The following is a 16,653-nucleotide window of genomic DNA, read 5'->3' on the forward strand; positions in this document are numbered from 1 at the left end:
GAGGATCAGGGTTCAAAGCCAGCCTGGGCAGGAAAGTCCGTGAGACTCTCATCTCGAATGAACCACCAGAAAACTGGAAGTGGAGCTGGGGCTCCAGTGGTAGAGCACTCGCCTTGAGCTGAATTGCTGAAGGACAGCGCCCAGGCCCTGAGTTTAAGACCCTTAACTAACAAAAAGAGAGAGAGAGAGACTTTATGAGTCAGGAACCTGAGTGCCCTCGGGAAGATAACCAGATGACCTCAGATAATGCCATTATCTGAGACACAGCCAGCCTTGGTGCTACTTCCAACCTAGCTTCCAAACACTCAAGGCAAACCGAGCCTGGTCCTGTCGTGGCGACTGGCTGAAAAGAAGGCTCTGAATCAGAGAAGGTGGAGTACAGTTTTTTTAGCTCTGGGATCCCAGAAGACACCCCCCATCCTCCCCTCCCCTAAACAATGAAAAATCACCCCAAGCAATGGAGAGACTGGACTCTACCTGGTAAACTATGTCAGGCTGGGGCTCCGGTGCCTGGGGGATCTCCTGAACCAGTTCCGCGATCTTCATCAGTTCCTCTTTATCTTTCTCTTTGGAAGACATTTTCTTCTTCACAGGCTTGCTCGCTCCTTTCGCTCCTTTTTCCTTGCCTTTCTGCTTGTTCGCTTCCTTGTTCTTCTTTTCTGCCTTCTTTTCCTCCCTTATGCGCTCCTCTTCCGCGAGCCGCTCCTGCTCTTCCTTCCACGCCTGCAAAGTCAGTGCAAAATGGACTCAGGGTATTCTGCAGCAGCTTTAAACATGGATTTCATCAAAATGACTTTGGAGAGCATTGAGCGTCATTTATGTAAGTGGTTCTCTGATTCACTAAAATACACAGCTCGACACCCTCAGCCGTATCTCGGGTTCTTCTTCTCATCCCACTTCTATGCAGGATATTCCCTCCCTTCTCTCCTGGGGTCTCTCTGCCTTGCAGATTCTCCTAGCTTCAGATGCAATTTCCTTTGCTCAGGTTTTAGTGATCCTTACTTAGCAGCTTCTTTTATTTTGTCAATCATGGGACTTGAACTCGGGGCCTGGGCACTGTCCCTTAGCTCTTCAGCTCAAGAATAGCACTCTACCACTTGAGCCATAGTACCACTTCTGGTTTTCTGGTGGTTTATTGGAGGTAAGAGTCTCACAGACTTTCCTGCCTGGGCTGCCTTTGAACCATGATCCTCAGATCTCAGTCTCCTGAGAAGCTAGGATGCCAGGAGTGAGCCACCAGCGCCCTGCACCCTTAGCAGCTTCTTAAAGGCTCTCGTCACTGATTTTCATATGACACCCATTATCAATGATGACTGAAAGATGACTTATCAACAATATGGTAGACTACATACTTGAAGAAACAATCTGAGCAAAATATTTCAAAAATTGATTTCTAAAACCTTTTTTTTTTCTTTAAAGAATCATTGTATCATGTGTCAGTAGCTCTGGCCCATCATCCAAGCTGCTGAGGAGGCTAAGATCTGAGGACGACAATTCAAAGTCAGACCCAGTGGAAAACTTTGTGAGACTCTTAGCTTTAATTAAACATCAAAAAACTGGGACAGGAGGTGTGGCTTAAGTAGTAGAGCACCAGCATGAGTAGGAAAAGTCAAGAGTTCAGGACCTGGTACTGGCACATACACAAAAAGAATCAATTGGCTATGTGGAATTTGCAATAAAGATTAGAGTACTGTATGTTTTATTACTATTTATAAGTTACGTCACTTATAAGTTACAAACACACTATCAGTAACAGGTGTGGTTCAGCTTATGCATGTGCATACATCTATGTACATTTTTGCTTTTTCTTGAGAATGATTGCTGAACATGCCCTCTGCATGTTTTTAAAGCAGCTACAGGAAACAGACAAACTGTATGTAAAAGGGGGTCAGATTAGAGAGCAGTCAACAGTTGCTGGGTTAGCCAGGGAAATGTGGGACAATGTCTTGACTGCTCTAAGAAAATAAAGGAGTCTACCAGGAGATTCATAAATGAAAAGCTATTTTTAATGACTAGGGGCAAAATAAAGCCATTTTTTTCAGACAACAAACAACTTATTTAAATCAAAAGTATGATATGATGATATAATAAGAAACAGATATTTGGTCTTCATTCTTGGATCTGTGCACAAAGCTCCTAAGTCCATTGGAATTTCATGAGTGATACCTGAGTGTCTTTTGTTCCAAAGAGACAAAACTCTTGGCAAACTCCTAGATGAGATGGGATAGGAGGGAAGCTAGTCATTAGCAAGACCACAGCTTAGAACTTTCAGGCCCTTCCCTGCTTCCAGCTTTCAGGAAGGAGAGAAGAGCTAGATATCTATCATACCTGCACATGGGCACCGCCATCAACCCCTCTAGCCCCTTCAGGGATGGCAAAAGTATCTCCATTTTAGGTGTGTGACTGACCTGAAGCCCCCAGGACACAACCTCCAAACCAAACCCAACCTAAACCATAAGCAAACAAATAAAAATGCTGAGTATTTTTGGGTATACCCCCCAAATTTAATATTATCTCTGACACTTAAGACAATCCAGCAATACGATTTTGAATTGTTAGGAAAGCATATTACTTTTGTAATTAAAACATGCAACTTAAAAATAAGCAAACAAAAACAAATGAGAGAGAGAGAGAAAGAATATAATAGCTATGATCAAGGTACAACGTGATGTGGTTATATAGAAAATAAAGAAGATACAGATGGGCAGTGGTAGCTCATGCCTCCAATCCCAGCTACTCAGGAAGCCAAGATTTGAGGATCACGTTTCAAAGCCAGCTCAGGCAGGAAAGTCTATGAGACTCATCTCCAGTTAACCACCAAAAAGCTGACAGTGGAGGTGTGGCTTAAGTGGTAGAGCACCATCTTTGAGTTAAAAAGCTAAGGGAAAGAGCCCACGACCAACCCACCACTTGGTAGACAGATAATCCTTTGATCCTCCTGTCATTGAATGCTAAAGATTTGGCCAAAAATGTCATTTGCTGGGAACTTTGCATTATGAGATAATGGATTTGTAAGTGGGGTCAGACATCTTTCACTGGGTCACCTACCTTGAGAGAGCCTTCTAACACGAAGGGCATCTCATCCTTTTCTTTATCTTGTTCTGATATGTCTGTTTTGCTGGATAGTTTGGTGACTATGGCCACAGGAAACAAAAGTTCTTAGTCATTCAGCATTTCTCATAGATAACAGAAGAATCAAATTTCTTGGGTAGAGGAGATCTCAAAGGCTATCAAGTTCAATTCTCCATCCATCCATCCATCCATCCATCCATCCATCCATCCATCCATCCATCCATCCATCCATTTATTTCTGGCCTCTCCTGTTATCTCCACAGACATGACAGACCAATGGGTGATGGGTTCTCAGTCTCTGGGGACAGTGTACCCTGTTGTTGGTGACTTGGTCTGTCACACCTTGCCTTTTCCTAATGCTGTCTCACGGTTAAACTTTGAGGACCACCCAGAACACGCTTAACGTGTCTCAAACTGAAGTCCTTCTCTTGCCATTGTAGTCACTTTATTTTAAAGCTGTGAACTTTCTCTGAGAAGACTTTGAATGCTACACAGAACAGTGCACTTCAGCCCTAAACCTGAAATTACCTGTGTTTCCAGAAATTTCTAGATGATGAAGTTTTTGGTTTGCTCCTTAGTGTTGGGAAGGAAACACAGTCGCCGCTCTGCTAATAGGCCAGGATCGCCCCAGAGCTGTGAGTCGGAAGGCAGCCTTACCTTTAGTCCCTAGAATCCCATACATTTTTTTTTTCTAGAAGTAGCTGAGACATTTTGGTGGAATCAGTATGTCAGAAATCTCGTTTGAGCTTTACTTTATAATTAGGCTATGTGCTAACTCCTCTTGTAATCAAAAGAGATGGCAAAAAAATTGGAATCTACATAGCTATGCTTCTTTATGAGAAATCACTCTCAAGTTTGGCTCTCATAAATAACGAATGTTATTAACTGAGAGTGCATTTCTTTTGCACAAAACTCAAGGAAATTTTTTTTTTAATTTTCTAGCTGAACTGCCCAACTGTTTCAAATCTTTAATTTTTCTAGTATACTTCTAAATATCTACTCTAACCCTTCCCATTCTCTTTTGCCTTTGCCGTATGGGTTCTAAGCCATGAAAACTAGTGAAAAAGAAAATGGAACTAAAGCTGTGGACTGATCTAAAATCCTATCAATCTCTGCCTGCTGTCTCCCTCCAAAAATGGCCTTTCCTTTAGCTCTACATCCTCCTAGCAGGCCCACTTAGGAGGGTCTGTATTTAACAGAACTGTTGGAACCTGTAATTATTCGAATGGAAACACACTCTCAATTTTCTTTTTCTTTCTTTCTTGTGTGTGTGTGTGTGTGTGTGTGTGTGTGTGTGTGTGTGTGTGTGTGCGTGCGCGCGCGCGCGCGCTGGTACTGACATTTGAACTCAGGGGATTGAGTTCCAGTTTGCTTTATCACTCAAGACTGGTGCTCTACCACTTGGGCCACACTTCTTTCTACTTTCAGCTTTTTGCTGGTTAGAGATAAGAGTTCTCACAGACTTACTTTCCTGCCCAGGCTGGCTTCAAATGTTGATATTTAGATCTCAGCCTCCTGAGTAGCGAGGACCACAGGCATGACCACCAGTGCCTGCCCTCTCTTATATATTGTCAACACATCTTGAGTAGGAATCACATCAGTCTACCGATAAAGACACTTGGTGTTTGAGAACACATCACATCATATCTGCGTAAGGGTTGCACAGGAAGTGGAGCCGATGCTGGAGAACATTTTACTGTCTCTCAGGAGTCATCTCAACATGAGTGGAGTATAACTCTTCCACGTATTAGAGAAAGCAAAGGATCATGGGAATTTTGTGGATAACTCCTTTCAATTTTGAAAAATTAAGTCTTAAGTGAATTAAAAGGCAGGTGAATGTATTTGGAGTTTATTCTAGGCATAAAGTGAATTGGTAAAAAAACAAAAAATAATAATGGAGATGTGGCACAAGTGGTAGAGTGTAACTTTGACCCCCCAAAAATCTAAGCAAGAGAACAAGGCCCTGAGTTCAATCCCCAATATCGGGGCACACACACACACACACACACACACACACACACACACACACACACACACACACACACACACACACACACACACACACACACACACACACACACACACACACACACACACACACACACACACAGAAAATGAGTTGAGTGGGTAATTTACTTTTAGATTTTTTGGGGGAAATTGTTTTGCTAGTAGAATTTCTGACAGTAGCCAACATTTTCAGTTCTTGCTCAGCAGTTCTGGCCCTCTCGAGCTCCTCCGCCATTCTATGCTCCTGATATTTAGCTTCTTCTTCTGTGACCCAATCTTGAATGGATTTTGCAACAAGTTCTAAATAACTCCTAGACAAGGCAAAACAGAGGAGGTGGAGAATGCATTCTCACTGAAGTCAATACATCAATGTTTGCATCCATTTGAATCATGTAAGCAACTAAGTAACAATGAACTCATTCAACTACTGAATTAACTGAATTCTCTAAATTGGTTACCTGAATCCAACATTAGAGTGAAGAGCAACATCCCAAAATTCACAATGCAAACGCTGGGTATTCATTGGATTATGGAAAACTAAAAGTAAGGAATTGTCTTGGGTATGGTAGTAAGAATCCACACAATGATACTGCTGGTGAGCCTCTTGGAGAACCTGAAAATTAAAGGTATTGCAGTTTATTATGACACTGCTGTATTATTATTTACAATGGCATTATTATTATTATTATTATTATTATTATTATTATTATTATTATTGCATTATAGGAGGAGATGGATCTCCTGTTGAGCTTATCTTGGTCCTCCTTATTTCCCTCTCCTGGTTTTCCCTCTTGTTAATATTGTTAATCTGGTTTGTATTCCCATGGGATTCATTCCTAAGTGGTATAAAAATGAGATCCTAAGAGAGTTATATTTTGGGAAACATTTCAGAAACTTTTACAGAAAAAACAAACAGCATCCAAACAAAGAGACGTTTGCTAGAAGTGTTCTTCCTGAAGAATGGCCAATGATAACTAAGTCAAGCAGTGATCCAGCTTGTATTTTATCATGTGATGTCATTGAAAACTCCGGATAAATAGGTGCTAGGGACTGAGTGGTACCCCTGCCTACTCTGAATTTGCATATTGACCCTTTGACCCCTCATAGGATTTTTGCCCTGTGGCTGGCTGGAGTCCTTCTGCTCTAGTAGGGTAGAAATGGCAAGTAGGTTAGTAGTTCTTCCAGTACATGTAGGGCTTGAGAGCCTGAGAGCTGGGCTGAGAGACTTCGAGGTGTGTAGACCCAAGTTCTAGAGCTGGAGGCTGTGGTTAGAGGCCAGTGCTTTAGGCCCTGGAGGCTGGGGCTTCTTGCTCTGGGCTTGGGTTTCCCGTGGCCCAGTGCTGGGAAGCCAGGGCAGTCCTCAGCATGTAGCCGCCCCAGCTGGTGCCACAGCTCCCCGGCCTTGGGTGGCAGGGCTCTTCTTGGCCTTGGGGCTTGGCAGCACCCCAGAACTCTTTTAGCAGCTGGGGCTCACACTCTCCAACTTTGGCTCGGTATTCCCAGGGTCCTCTGCATCTTTTCTTGTCTCTGCGCCCTGGCCACTCTCTGGAACCATTCAGCCCTGCTGCTGCCCTGCCGGCTCTTTTTAGTGTTCCCGGCTCAGCCCTCTCTACTTGTGCAGGAGATCTGACGTGGGCAAAGAATCGACTACTCTGGAGAAACTGTCCATTGGGCCCAATGTTGCAACACTTCGGGGCAGCACAGGAGAGTTTCTCCTGACTGACTTGGGGAGTAAGTGAGCTGCACAGTCTGGACCTAGCCAGTAAAGGGGTGGGAGAAGGGTGTTGTGCTCCTCACAGTGCAGCAGCCACTCAATGCAAATTAAGGATTACGTTTGCACAGGCCTTCTTCTCCATCACCAGGGGAAGTACTCCGTTTGTACTAGTCACAGTACAGCTATTCATGCAAATAAAGGATTATGTTTGCACCAATCACAGGCCTTCTCCATCACCAGGGGAAGTGTTCCCCTTCTCTTGCGGCCTGGTAGAAATGGTTTCTAAGGCTCACCAAAGCTAATGAGCAAAAAGACCAATGCAAGATGAGATGTTTGAAATAGTCATGGCTGGCACTGACCCTTCTCAGCCAGAACTGTGCTTAGCATGAAGCAGCTGAGATCAGAACTGTGGGCTCTCAAGAGGGTCATCTGAGCAACTGCCACAGGACAGCCCCACGGGAGTCCTCCACTCCATGTGGCCAGGCATAAGAGAAGGGCCAAACCAAGGGGAATGGCCTGACTGTGACAGTTCTGATGATTCACAGAAAGCATGACACACATCACAGGTATGTATGAGAGGAGCACAGAGAACCTCAACAAAAGCTGGTGATGGATAGGAAAGAGAAGCAGGGGCGGGGAATGTAGTTTAATGGTAGAGTGCTTGCCTAGCATGCATGAAGCCCCGGGTTCAATTCTTCAGTACCACATACACAGAAAAAGCTGAAAGTGGCGCTGTGGCTCAAGTGGCAGAGTGCTAGCCTTGAGCAAAAGAAGCTCAGGGACAGTGCCAGGAGAGAGAGGGAGATGGATAGATAGATAGATAGATAGATAGATAGATAGATAGAGAGAGAGAGAGAGACAGACAGACAGACAGACAGACAGACAGACAGACAGACAGACAGACAGACAGACTCTGTGGGTGGGTGGAAACTAGCAGGAGGAGGCTGTGGGTGGGGGGGGTGGTTAGGAAGATTGGATTCTGTCAAAACAGACTGTTCACACCTATGAAACAGAAGAAAGCCTGGTGGGGAAGCTGTGTCTTAGTGGGAGTGAAATTGATGGGCCATTCCCCTCTGCATGTAACTGCTAACAAGCCAAAACAAACAAACAAACAAACCCAGTGTTTGAAGACTCAAGGAAAGCTCAACCCGTGTGTGGCAATCACTGTAGCATGTAACAGTACTCAGCACTATAAAGAAGGTCCACTTGTGTGTCTAACCTCCTCTGACCTGCATGGGGAGATCAGGCCCTCAGGACAGGATCTGTGCCCACACACCGCTGAGTGGGAGACCTTGCTCTCTGTCTACCGCCTGAGAACTTGGGGGAATTCTCCTTCTGTCAGCCGGGGAGCAGGCCCTCCCCAGAGCCCACCCAGGCTGGCTCCTCAAAGCTGCTCTCCAAGCTCTCCTCTTTCTCTATCAAGACAGTAAATGTCTGTGGTTTCAGCTGTCCTGTGTGGCACACCATGTCAGGGCAGCCTGAGAGGAAGGAGACAATGGCTGCGATTACTTTTCCCCACTCAGTGTCTTAGTGCTCTTGTGTTGCTTTAAACTGTGTCTGAAAGAGGATAAGGAACTCGCCCGGGAGTGTTCCGTTGGGGTGCTGGCGCTCAGGCCAGTCTTTCAGCGCTACTGCGCTCACACTGCCCACCTTGGGCAGGGTACTCCCACCGACCCCCGGATCGTGGTGCCCCGTGTAGGGGGAAGGCGGTGGTCCGTGCTGAGACACAGTGTGATTTGATTCCTCACAAACCCTCCCAGGACTGGCAGAGCAGGGGGAGCTGCTGATCCCAGTCCTTCTCTCCACCCATTAGCCACAGAGAAGTGTTCGCATGAAAAGGCAGGAGATAGCTGTAGCTTTTGTTGGGCCTGCTAGCTGTAGCTTTTGTTGGGCCTGCGTTTTCCGTATCAATCAGGGTAGGCAGAGTTCAGTTCTCTACCAAGCAATCACGTCGCACTCTGGCTATCATTTCTGCACTGCTAGTGTGGCCAAAACAATGTACCAACTTTCCCCATCTAGGCTCCCCTAGGGGTGTCGTTATGATGTGGCACTGAAATTTTTACATCTGCTCCCTGAGAGCCAATAGGAGAAGCCTACGTGTGGCTTCCCTTCCTCTGAGACTATCAAGTCGGAACACATATGTGGCTGTGTATGAAGATCATATAGCCTTCCTCCTGTTGGACAGTAAGAACTCTGCGGCCTTCACCCATTAAGAAATACAGCACCAACCCTCCCCCACAGTATAACCCCTGCTTTCACTGTATTTGATGTCGGTATAATTTTTGGAGGGGAGGGGAAAAACAAATTGTTTAAATAGGGATACAGGTGGACCCATTGCAACAATGAGATGTACAAGTCGTTATGTCGAAAACGAACTTTACAACTTTGGTGCGGGGGGGAGGATTGGGCGGAGGGCGGGGGGAGGATAGGAAGGGATGGGAAGGGGAAACTAAGGAGGAGGCTACAATGCTTGATAAGAAATTTACTCATTATCCCAGGGCTAGTACTAAGGCTTGTACTCAGGGCCTCTGCTCCCAACTTGCCTTTTTTTGTTCGAGGATGGTGGTATTCTGCCACTTAAACCACACCTCCATTTCCAGCTTTTGCTGGTTAGTGGGAGATTCGAGTCTCATCGATCTGTCTGCCTGGGCTGGCTTTGAACCTTGATCCTTGGAGCTCAGCTTCCTGAAGTTTAGGATTATAGGTGTATACAGGGTCGTATATAAATATACACAAATTGTTCAAGTATGAGATATGGAGGGGAGGATTCCAATGGTAAAACTTGTTTGAAAAAGGAGTTATAGTTTAACAGAATAAGTAGGCTGCAGCTGAAACCAGTGTGACTGGGAAGGGGAGGCAGGGGGAGGCGGGGAGAGCAGATGAACAGAGAGAGGAAGGGTGGACAACAACAGTCATAACATTCAATGTACATTGAATATTATGTGAAATGGAACCAGGTAATTCGACAGGATGGGTTGTAGGGAAGGGGGTGGCAGGGGAGAAAGATGGAAGCGGTGACATTAATCAGGATGTACTGTACTCATAAACAGGCATGCTGAGTTGAAACCCCTTTGCACAACTACTTAAAGATAATAAAAAGTCAAAATTAAAAATGTTTACACAGTATCTTGTCCTCTCTATTAATTATCCTCTTCCCCTTCTTCTGCATTAATATCCTGGGTTTTACAAGTTAGTCAGTGAACTATCTCAAACAGAACAAGTACCTGCTCAGGGCCAGGCCCTGGACTCCGGGCAGTAAAAATTAACAAGGTAGATTAATTTCTCCAGCTAAATCTAGTTCAAAGTTTTAGAGAGCATTCTGGGATTCAGATGAATTTGACTGAAGATCTGAACTGTGGAGGCTCTGGCTGGAGTACGGTGAGCATGGCCTAGGCTGACATTCAAGAGAATGCTGCAGGCCAGGAGGGTGGTGGATGGGATCAGGGAACACTGCAAGATAAACTCAGTCACTGCAGCAGGTCCTGTAAGTCCCCTTGGCCGTCCCAACAGGCACTGTCTGTCCCCCATTCCAGCAGAGGCAGGATGGTTACAGTCTATACAAGGTGACCCAAGGAGGGGAGGCCAGATGCCACGGAGGACAAGAACATTCCAGAAAAAAAAAAAGACCTGTAAATGTTGAAGTCAGTGCCCATCTCATAGGAATATAAGGTGAGCCATGAAGTTGAGCCACGTGGGTAATTCTAAATTTTGTAGTTACCCCACTCGGAAAAAAAGTCTATGAGGCTCTTTTCTCCAGTTAATGAGAGAAAAGCTGGAAGTGGAGCTGTGGCTCACGTAATGCCAGCCCTGAGTGAAAAAAGCAGAGCAAGAGCACAAAGCCCCGAGCTCAAGGTCCAGTACTGGCACATACAATAGAGTCCTAGCATTTCAAAATATAACTAGTGTGAAAACTACTGCTGAGTTGCAAGAGGTTTTTAATACCCAATCGTGAAATCCGTTGTGCATATTACTTATACTCGCCCATGTGTACACACACGCTGCCCTGTGACCCGGGGCTGCGGAATTGCAAGATGTGGGTGTAGAAAGCACAGGAGGCTTGCTTCCTTCTCTTACCACTCACCTCCCCAAACCCTGATGAGCATGCTCATTCGTAGTTTTTAGGCAGATTAGATCTTTGTTGTCCCTGCAAAATCTTAATGCTCCAGGAGAACAGACCTAATATTCCAATAGTGAAGGGTCTACTAAAGGAAACATTCAATCAAATTATCAGCAACAAAGCTCAGCTTACCCCCCCCAACACCACCCAGCACTTTCTAAGATGACACCCTTCCCTACACACTCCCTAGCATAGTTTTAATATTCCATTATTCATATGAACGAGGAAGAACATATTAGATATCTTTTGAACCTGAAAAATAGAAGCCGAAAACACTAATACACTCCTCTTCCCCGCCCCCCCCCAATATAAAGACAGAAGAAAAGGAATTTGGGGACACTTCAAGGAGAAAATAACTTCAAAGGGCTTTATACTTGTGTGGATATTATATCCAAAAGGTTAATATTATCCAATAAAAAGTCACTTGGAATTATAAATACACTTAAAATTCTGCTGACAGACATAGAGGGATCGGTATAAGGACTAGATTGAAACTGTCAATATTTCCAGGGCAAAAAGACTAAGAAGTGGAAACTGGGAGAGAAAATAAAAGAGATCAGGGGCTGGGAAGGTGGCTCAGTGGTAAAGTGCTTGCCTTGCATGTCTGAGGTCCTGGGTTCGATTCCTCAGCACCACATAAGCAAAAAGAAAAAAGCTGGAAGTGGTGCTGTAGTTCAAGTGGTAGAGCGCTAGCCTTGAACTGAAGAGCTGAGGGACAGCGCCCAGGCCCAGAGTTCAGGCCCCACAACCGGACCCTCTCACCCTCCCCCTCAAATAAAAGAAAAGAGATCAGAGGTTCAGTCTGGGAAGTCTAACATCACAATAATAGGAGTTCTATGGAAAGAGAAAAAATGGAAGGGGAAGGTTATCAAGGAAATGGTTATAGAACATTTCCCAGAATTCAGGGTGGGAGGGAAGGCCGGCTTGCACTGTGATCACCAGGAAGTCACACAGAAAGAAAACCTCAACAGACAGAGGTCTGGTACACGGAGATCATAAACCTTCCAGTGAAAAGAAAATTATGGGGTCATAGGATCAATTAGGAATTAGACCTTCCATCATTTGTAGGAAAGCATAGATCGCAAGGAATTTTGAATTTTAAAGGAAAATTCTTTTTAACTTTGGCTTTTTATATAAAGCGACTATCTCCTCCTTCTCTTCCTTCTCCTCCTCCTCTTCCTCCTTCTCCCACCCCTTTTCCTTCTCTTCTTCTCTTCCTCTTCTTCTTAGGTGCAGATTCAGGGTCTTGCATTATCCCTGAGGTTTTTCATTCAAGGCTAGAGCTCAGCCATTTGAGCCACAGCTTCACTCTTGGCTTTTTTGGTGGTTAACTGGAGATATAAGTCTCACAGACTTTCCTGCCTCAGTGGCTTTGAAACAGGATCCTCAGATCTCAGACTCCTGAGTAGCTAGGATTAGAGGTGTGAGACACTGGTGCCCAGATAGCAATAGCTAGCAACTGCTATTTCACAACACAGATAATACTGTGAAATGTAATAAAATAAATAGAATATGTTTTTGCATGTTGGAAAAATCTTACCCCCCAATATTGTAAAACCCTACTTTCTTCCCACCCCAGAAAACATGTGCAGTACTTTTGCATATTTCCTTTTTTTTTCTTCCTTCAATGATTTTTATCGAGGCGTCTTTTGCAAAAGCATGTTTTTAATGATCTTGGAGACTTCCTGGGATTGCATAGCTCGGTCCAAGAACAAACTCATTTTATAGCTAAAATAAATGGGAATATTGATCTGAGGGCCTAGGGGTGAACTGTTCTCCATCACACACACACCCAGACCCATCCAGCTGTCTCCCCCCTGCCCAGCAGCCCATAAATACCTGCAGCAGGACTTTAGGCTTAAAATGTTCAGAAAAACTCCAGTCCATCAGACTGCGTTGCTGTGCCTTCTTTATGTCCTCCAAATCTGCCTCTACCACCATCTTCTTGGGTTTCTAAAAAAAAAAAAATCACAGCAACCCCACCATTCGGGTCATAATTTGTTTAAGTCCAATGGGAGCTCCCTTGGAGTCCATCAACTAACAGCAGGTCCTCCATTTAATCTAGGGAGGAATCTGCGTAGGGACAAATGCATATGGCAACAGTTTAGAAGAGCCGCGGCCAGAAAGAGTACGCCTTTGACTTTTTTTTTTTTATGGGCAACATAATCTAAATATTTTTATTGTTAGGTTATACTCTTCTGAGTCCTGTTAGCAATTACAGGCAGGTTTTTTTCTGCTCTCCCTTCCAGACGAAGTTGGTTCTACATGGCTGTATGGTAAGCAGGTGTGTGCTAGGCTGCCGACCAGCCAGGCTGCCGAGAGAAAGAGAAGAGGGGAGCTGGAGAGTTCCGCTTTAAGCTGGCAAAGCTAGGAAAATTAACCCTTTTCTCCCCATGTGGGGAGATCTGAGTGATTACTTCCCTGAGACAAGTCTTTTTAAGTGCCTCTCCTTTTCTCTCTCTTTTTTCTATTTCTCTTTTATCTCCACCTCCTTTCCTTTCTCCTTCTTTCTTCCCTGTCCCTGTCCCTGTCCCTGTGCCTGTCTCTGTCTCTGTCTCTGTCAGTGTTTCTCAGGAAAACAATTCCTTACCGTTTCAGGAGTAGCATACTTTGTGCTTGCTTCATCTTTCATCTCTGTGTTCACGGTCTGCTCTGTAAATCAAAAACACTAACATCCAGTTGTGTTCCAGCTCTCTTCCTCCCTCACCTGGTGCTGTGCCTTTTTGTTGTCTGCATGATCTATGTTCCTGTGCTGAAAAGCTGATTCCTCAAAGGCATGTTTCCTGCCTCCCGAATGTGTTTGTGCCAATATTTCTAAATCAGTACCTACCTGGAAGTCAGAGTAAATGCTTTGAAAGGAACCTGGCTTTTATCTGCCATGCTCTAAATCAGAGCAAGTATTTTGCTTTCAGGCCGTGTATCACTTACTGCTCACCAAGTACCGTTAGCTTTACAACCAGCAAGATTGTTCATTTTATTTATTTAATCAATGCCTGAACCCACGGCTTTGTATGTGCCATTCCTCCTATGCTAGCGGCTGTCACAAAGCCTTTTCAGGGTCCAGTGTGTCTAAGCTGGTGGATGGTGGACGAGGACAGGCCCAGGGACCTTGGACAAGAGAACTACCAAGACAGACTGCTCCTGCTAGAAAACGCTACCAAAGGATGCTATCCCACCAGCAAGAGAAACTAACAAGCCTTACACAGTGCTTGACTGCCCATGTGTGAGATCTCCAGTGGAGAAAACAACAGGAAATGGACCCTCGTGGGAGGGCGGGTCTTGGGAGAACTTCCTCTGCTGCACAGCCCGCTCCGATCCTGAGGCTAACTGCAAACGGCCTCCTACGAAGGCATGCAGCCAGGCCCTGGCGTTTCCCCATGCACCTCCCAATTCTTGTCATTTCAGACAGGCCTCCAGGTCTGTCTGTCTTGCCAGCCTCTGCCCATCTCTCTTGCTCTCAGACGTTGAGCTTTTTCTCAAGAACCTCCTGCCTGTCCCTCTGCTGCATTGTTGATCTGCATCCAGTCCAATTTATGATACGTTTGTGGCCTAGAGAGGCAGTGAAGTCACTGCCTGGCCATTTTGTCTGGTTTTCCCTCACCATGCCCTAAGCAATGGTAGCACCTGGTGGGGACTTTCTATGGTTTTTGTCTTTGGGTTGGATGAGGAAACAAAACTTAAATACTATATCCCATATGGAAACCAGAGCCTTAGCGAGAGCAACACTGTGCAAGAGAATCTGTAAGACGGGCTGATTTGGAGGTGAACACAGAAGACAGCTTTGTGTGCTGCGTTTTCTAGAGGGAGCAGGTAACTCTGCTTAGGCAGGGCCCCCCCAAGGTTTCCGTCTTTTAGAAGCATAACAACAGCTGCGTCTGCTCTCACTCCTGGCTCCATTTTGCCTTAGGCTGGTAAAAATGACGGCACCAGAATGTTCCATCTTGCCTTAAGGACAACTCTAAAGCCCGAGTCAGTTCAGCATTTATACAACGATCCATTCAGGAGAAAACTCAGGCCAATGATTACGAAATTGACCACCACGCGCCCTGTGTCCTTGAAGCCATGGATACAACATCTGTGGAGTAAAAACTCACTTTCTTCTGTCTGTGGTCTGCCAGATTTCCCTCACATTTCATCCTCCCTCTTGTGTCTAGGGATCCAGCAGAAAAACTCTCCAGTTCAGACAATATGTCCTAAAAAAAACTATGCATCCGTTATTTTTATCAAAAGATAGAACATTCTAATACTAGGCTGAACTCTTTTATTAATAGTAAAGCAAGAATCCCCTTCTTCCCCCCACTTTTTTAAAGAAAAAATAAATCCTTTCTGTCTGATTTCTGTGACCACAAAATCCTTTGACAGTGTGATGGAGTAGTTTTTGACACATCTGGAAATGGATGCTTTCTCATCCCTTTGAAAAACAGCATTTGTAATCTGTTTTACTTTACAGATAACAAGATCCCTCTGCAGAGCAGTTAGTTTATTAAAAAAACACCCAACAAGCATAAAGGGCACCTCTAAACCTACAACCTTGCAGCCGTCAGCCTTCAGGTTTCCCCATAAATATCCAATAGGCCCTGTCAAGTTCAAAAACAGCCTCACATGGAAATCCAGAAAAGCACAACTATTCAGCCCTTTGTGTCCAGGATCAGACATATAAATGTGTTTGATACCAGTCTAGCCCTGTAACACGTTCACGAATAATTTCTGCTTTGTTTAAGGAGAATGAAAGTGACTCCCTTTAAGTGAGATCAACGACAACAACAATGACAGTGACATCCCTGTCCTCCGGAGAGCCCCAGCGAGGCTGGAGGGGCCCCAGAGACGCCTGCCTTGAGGGTACAGGACCTTGCTACAAGGACATGGACTGCCCACCAGGATCCAGAGCACAGATTTATGTAGTCTGACCACCAGGTGGCAAAAGTTGCCTGAGCAGTGCCTTAATCAGCTGTTTTAAAGAAAAAAAAGGAGGAGGGGGACAGTTAAAGAATGAGCTGGAAGGTCTCATAGCATTCTCATTTGTTCTGCTTCTATATGAACTCAGGTTTGCATCCAGGAAGGAGGAAGGAGGGAGGGAGAGCAGGAAGAAAAAAAATCCACCATAAAGAAAGGAATCATCACGAAGAAGAGATGCGAAGCATGGCCAACCTACTAGACTTTCTTGAGTTGAGGAAGACTCGGGCACAGTGGAAGCCAGTCTGATTTGATGACAGAACGTTCCTCTACCCTGATTTCCTATCTGAATGTGGTTGAGAGTGATACTTACCTTTGTCTGGAACTTATGGGCTTGATGTTTAAATAAAGTATTAGTTAACCTACGTAAGGCAGCATGGTGCCTGCAGTATGGCAGCAGGCTGTCACCTCAGGCTGCCTTCCCCCTCCCTCCAGCCTCTCTTGTACTTGTCTCCTTTCAAGATCTGCAGGCGGCTTTCCCCTGACTCCACCCCATCCATAGAAACCAAAGGCAAGACTGCCACTAGTCAGTGCTGACTTAATGTCTATTCTCCTGTGGTACTTGCCACTTAACTCTTAATTCTCATGCCTTTTAAAATTATGAAATTCAATTGAGTTTAAAAAATATAAGTATTTCATATACTGAGCCATTATAAAGAAACATCTAGCACCTCAATCATCTTTTATTAAGCTTGAGTGGGAATTCCAATCTTTTCTGTGGATGCTTTTGGCCTTTCTACATACATGATGTTTATAAATAATGATAGCGTTGTTTTCTCCTCTTTAGTCC

At 44.9% G+C, this 16,653-nt stretch overlaps 1 protein-coding gene across 8 annotated transcripts in view; it reads right to left on the minus strand.

The window, feature by feature from the left end:
• Positions 1–16,653, minus strand: part of Spag17 (sperm associated antigen 17) — a 127,926-nt gene that overhangs the window by 48,814 nt on the left and 62,459 nt on the right. For all 8 annotated transcript variants that reach the window (XR_011368688.1, XR_011368689.1, XM_070006446.1 and 5 more), the window contains 6 exons: positions 13,501–13,562; positions 12,750–12,863; positions 5,538–5,692; positions 5,209–5,390; positions 3,049–3,134; positions 478–723 (listed from right to left, as the gene is read on the minus strand). Coding sequence is in view for 6 of the 8 variants with exons in the window: in XM_070006446.1 (XP_069862547.1) it covers positions 478–723; positions 3,049–3,134; positions 5,209–5,390; positions 5,538–5,692; positions 12,750–12,863; positions 13,501–13,562 (845 nt within the window). In the remaining 2 variants the exon portion in view is untranslated. The remainder of the gene's footprint in view (positions 1–477; positions 724–3,048; positions 3,135–5,208; positions 5,391–5,537; positions 5,693–12,749; positions 12,864–13,500; positions 13,563–16,653) is intronic.

Source organism: Dipodomys merriami, unplaced genomic scaffold, assembly GCF_024711535.1.
Source record: "Dipodomys merriami isolate MVZ:Mamm:240054 unplaced genomic scaffold, mDipMer1.0.p SCAF_7, whole genome shotgun sequence".
Lineage (NCBI taxonomy): Eukaryota > Metazoa > Chordata > Mammalia > Rodentia > Heteromyidae > Dipodomys > Dipodomys merriami.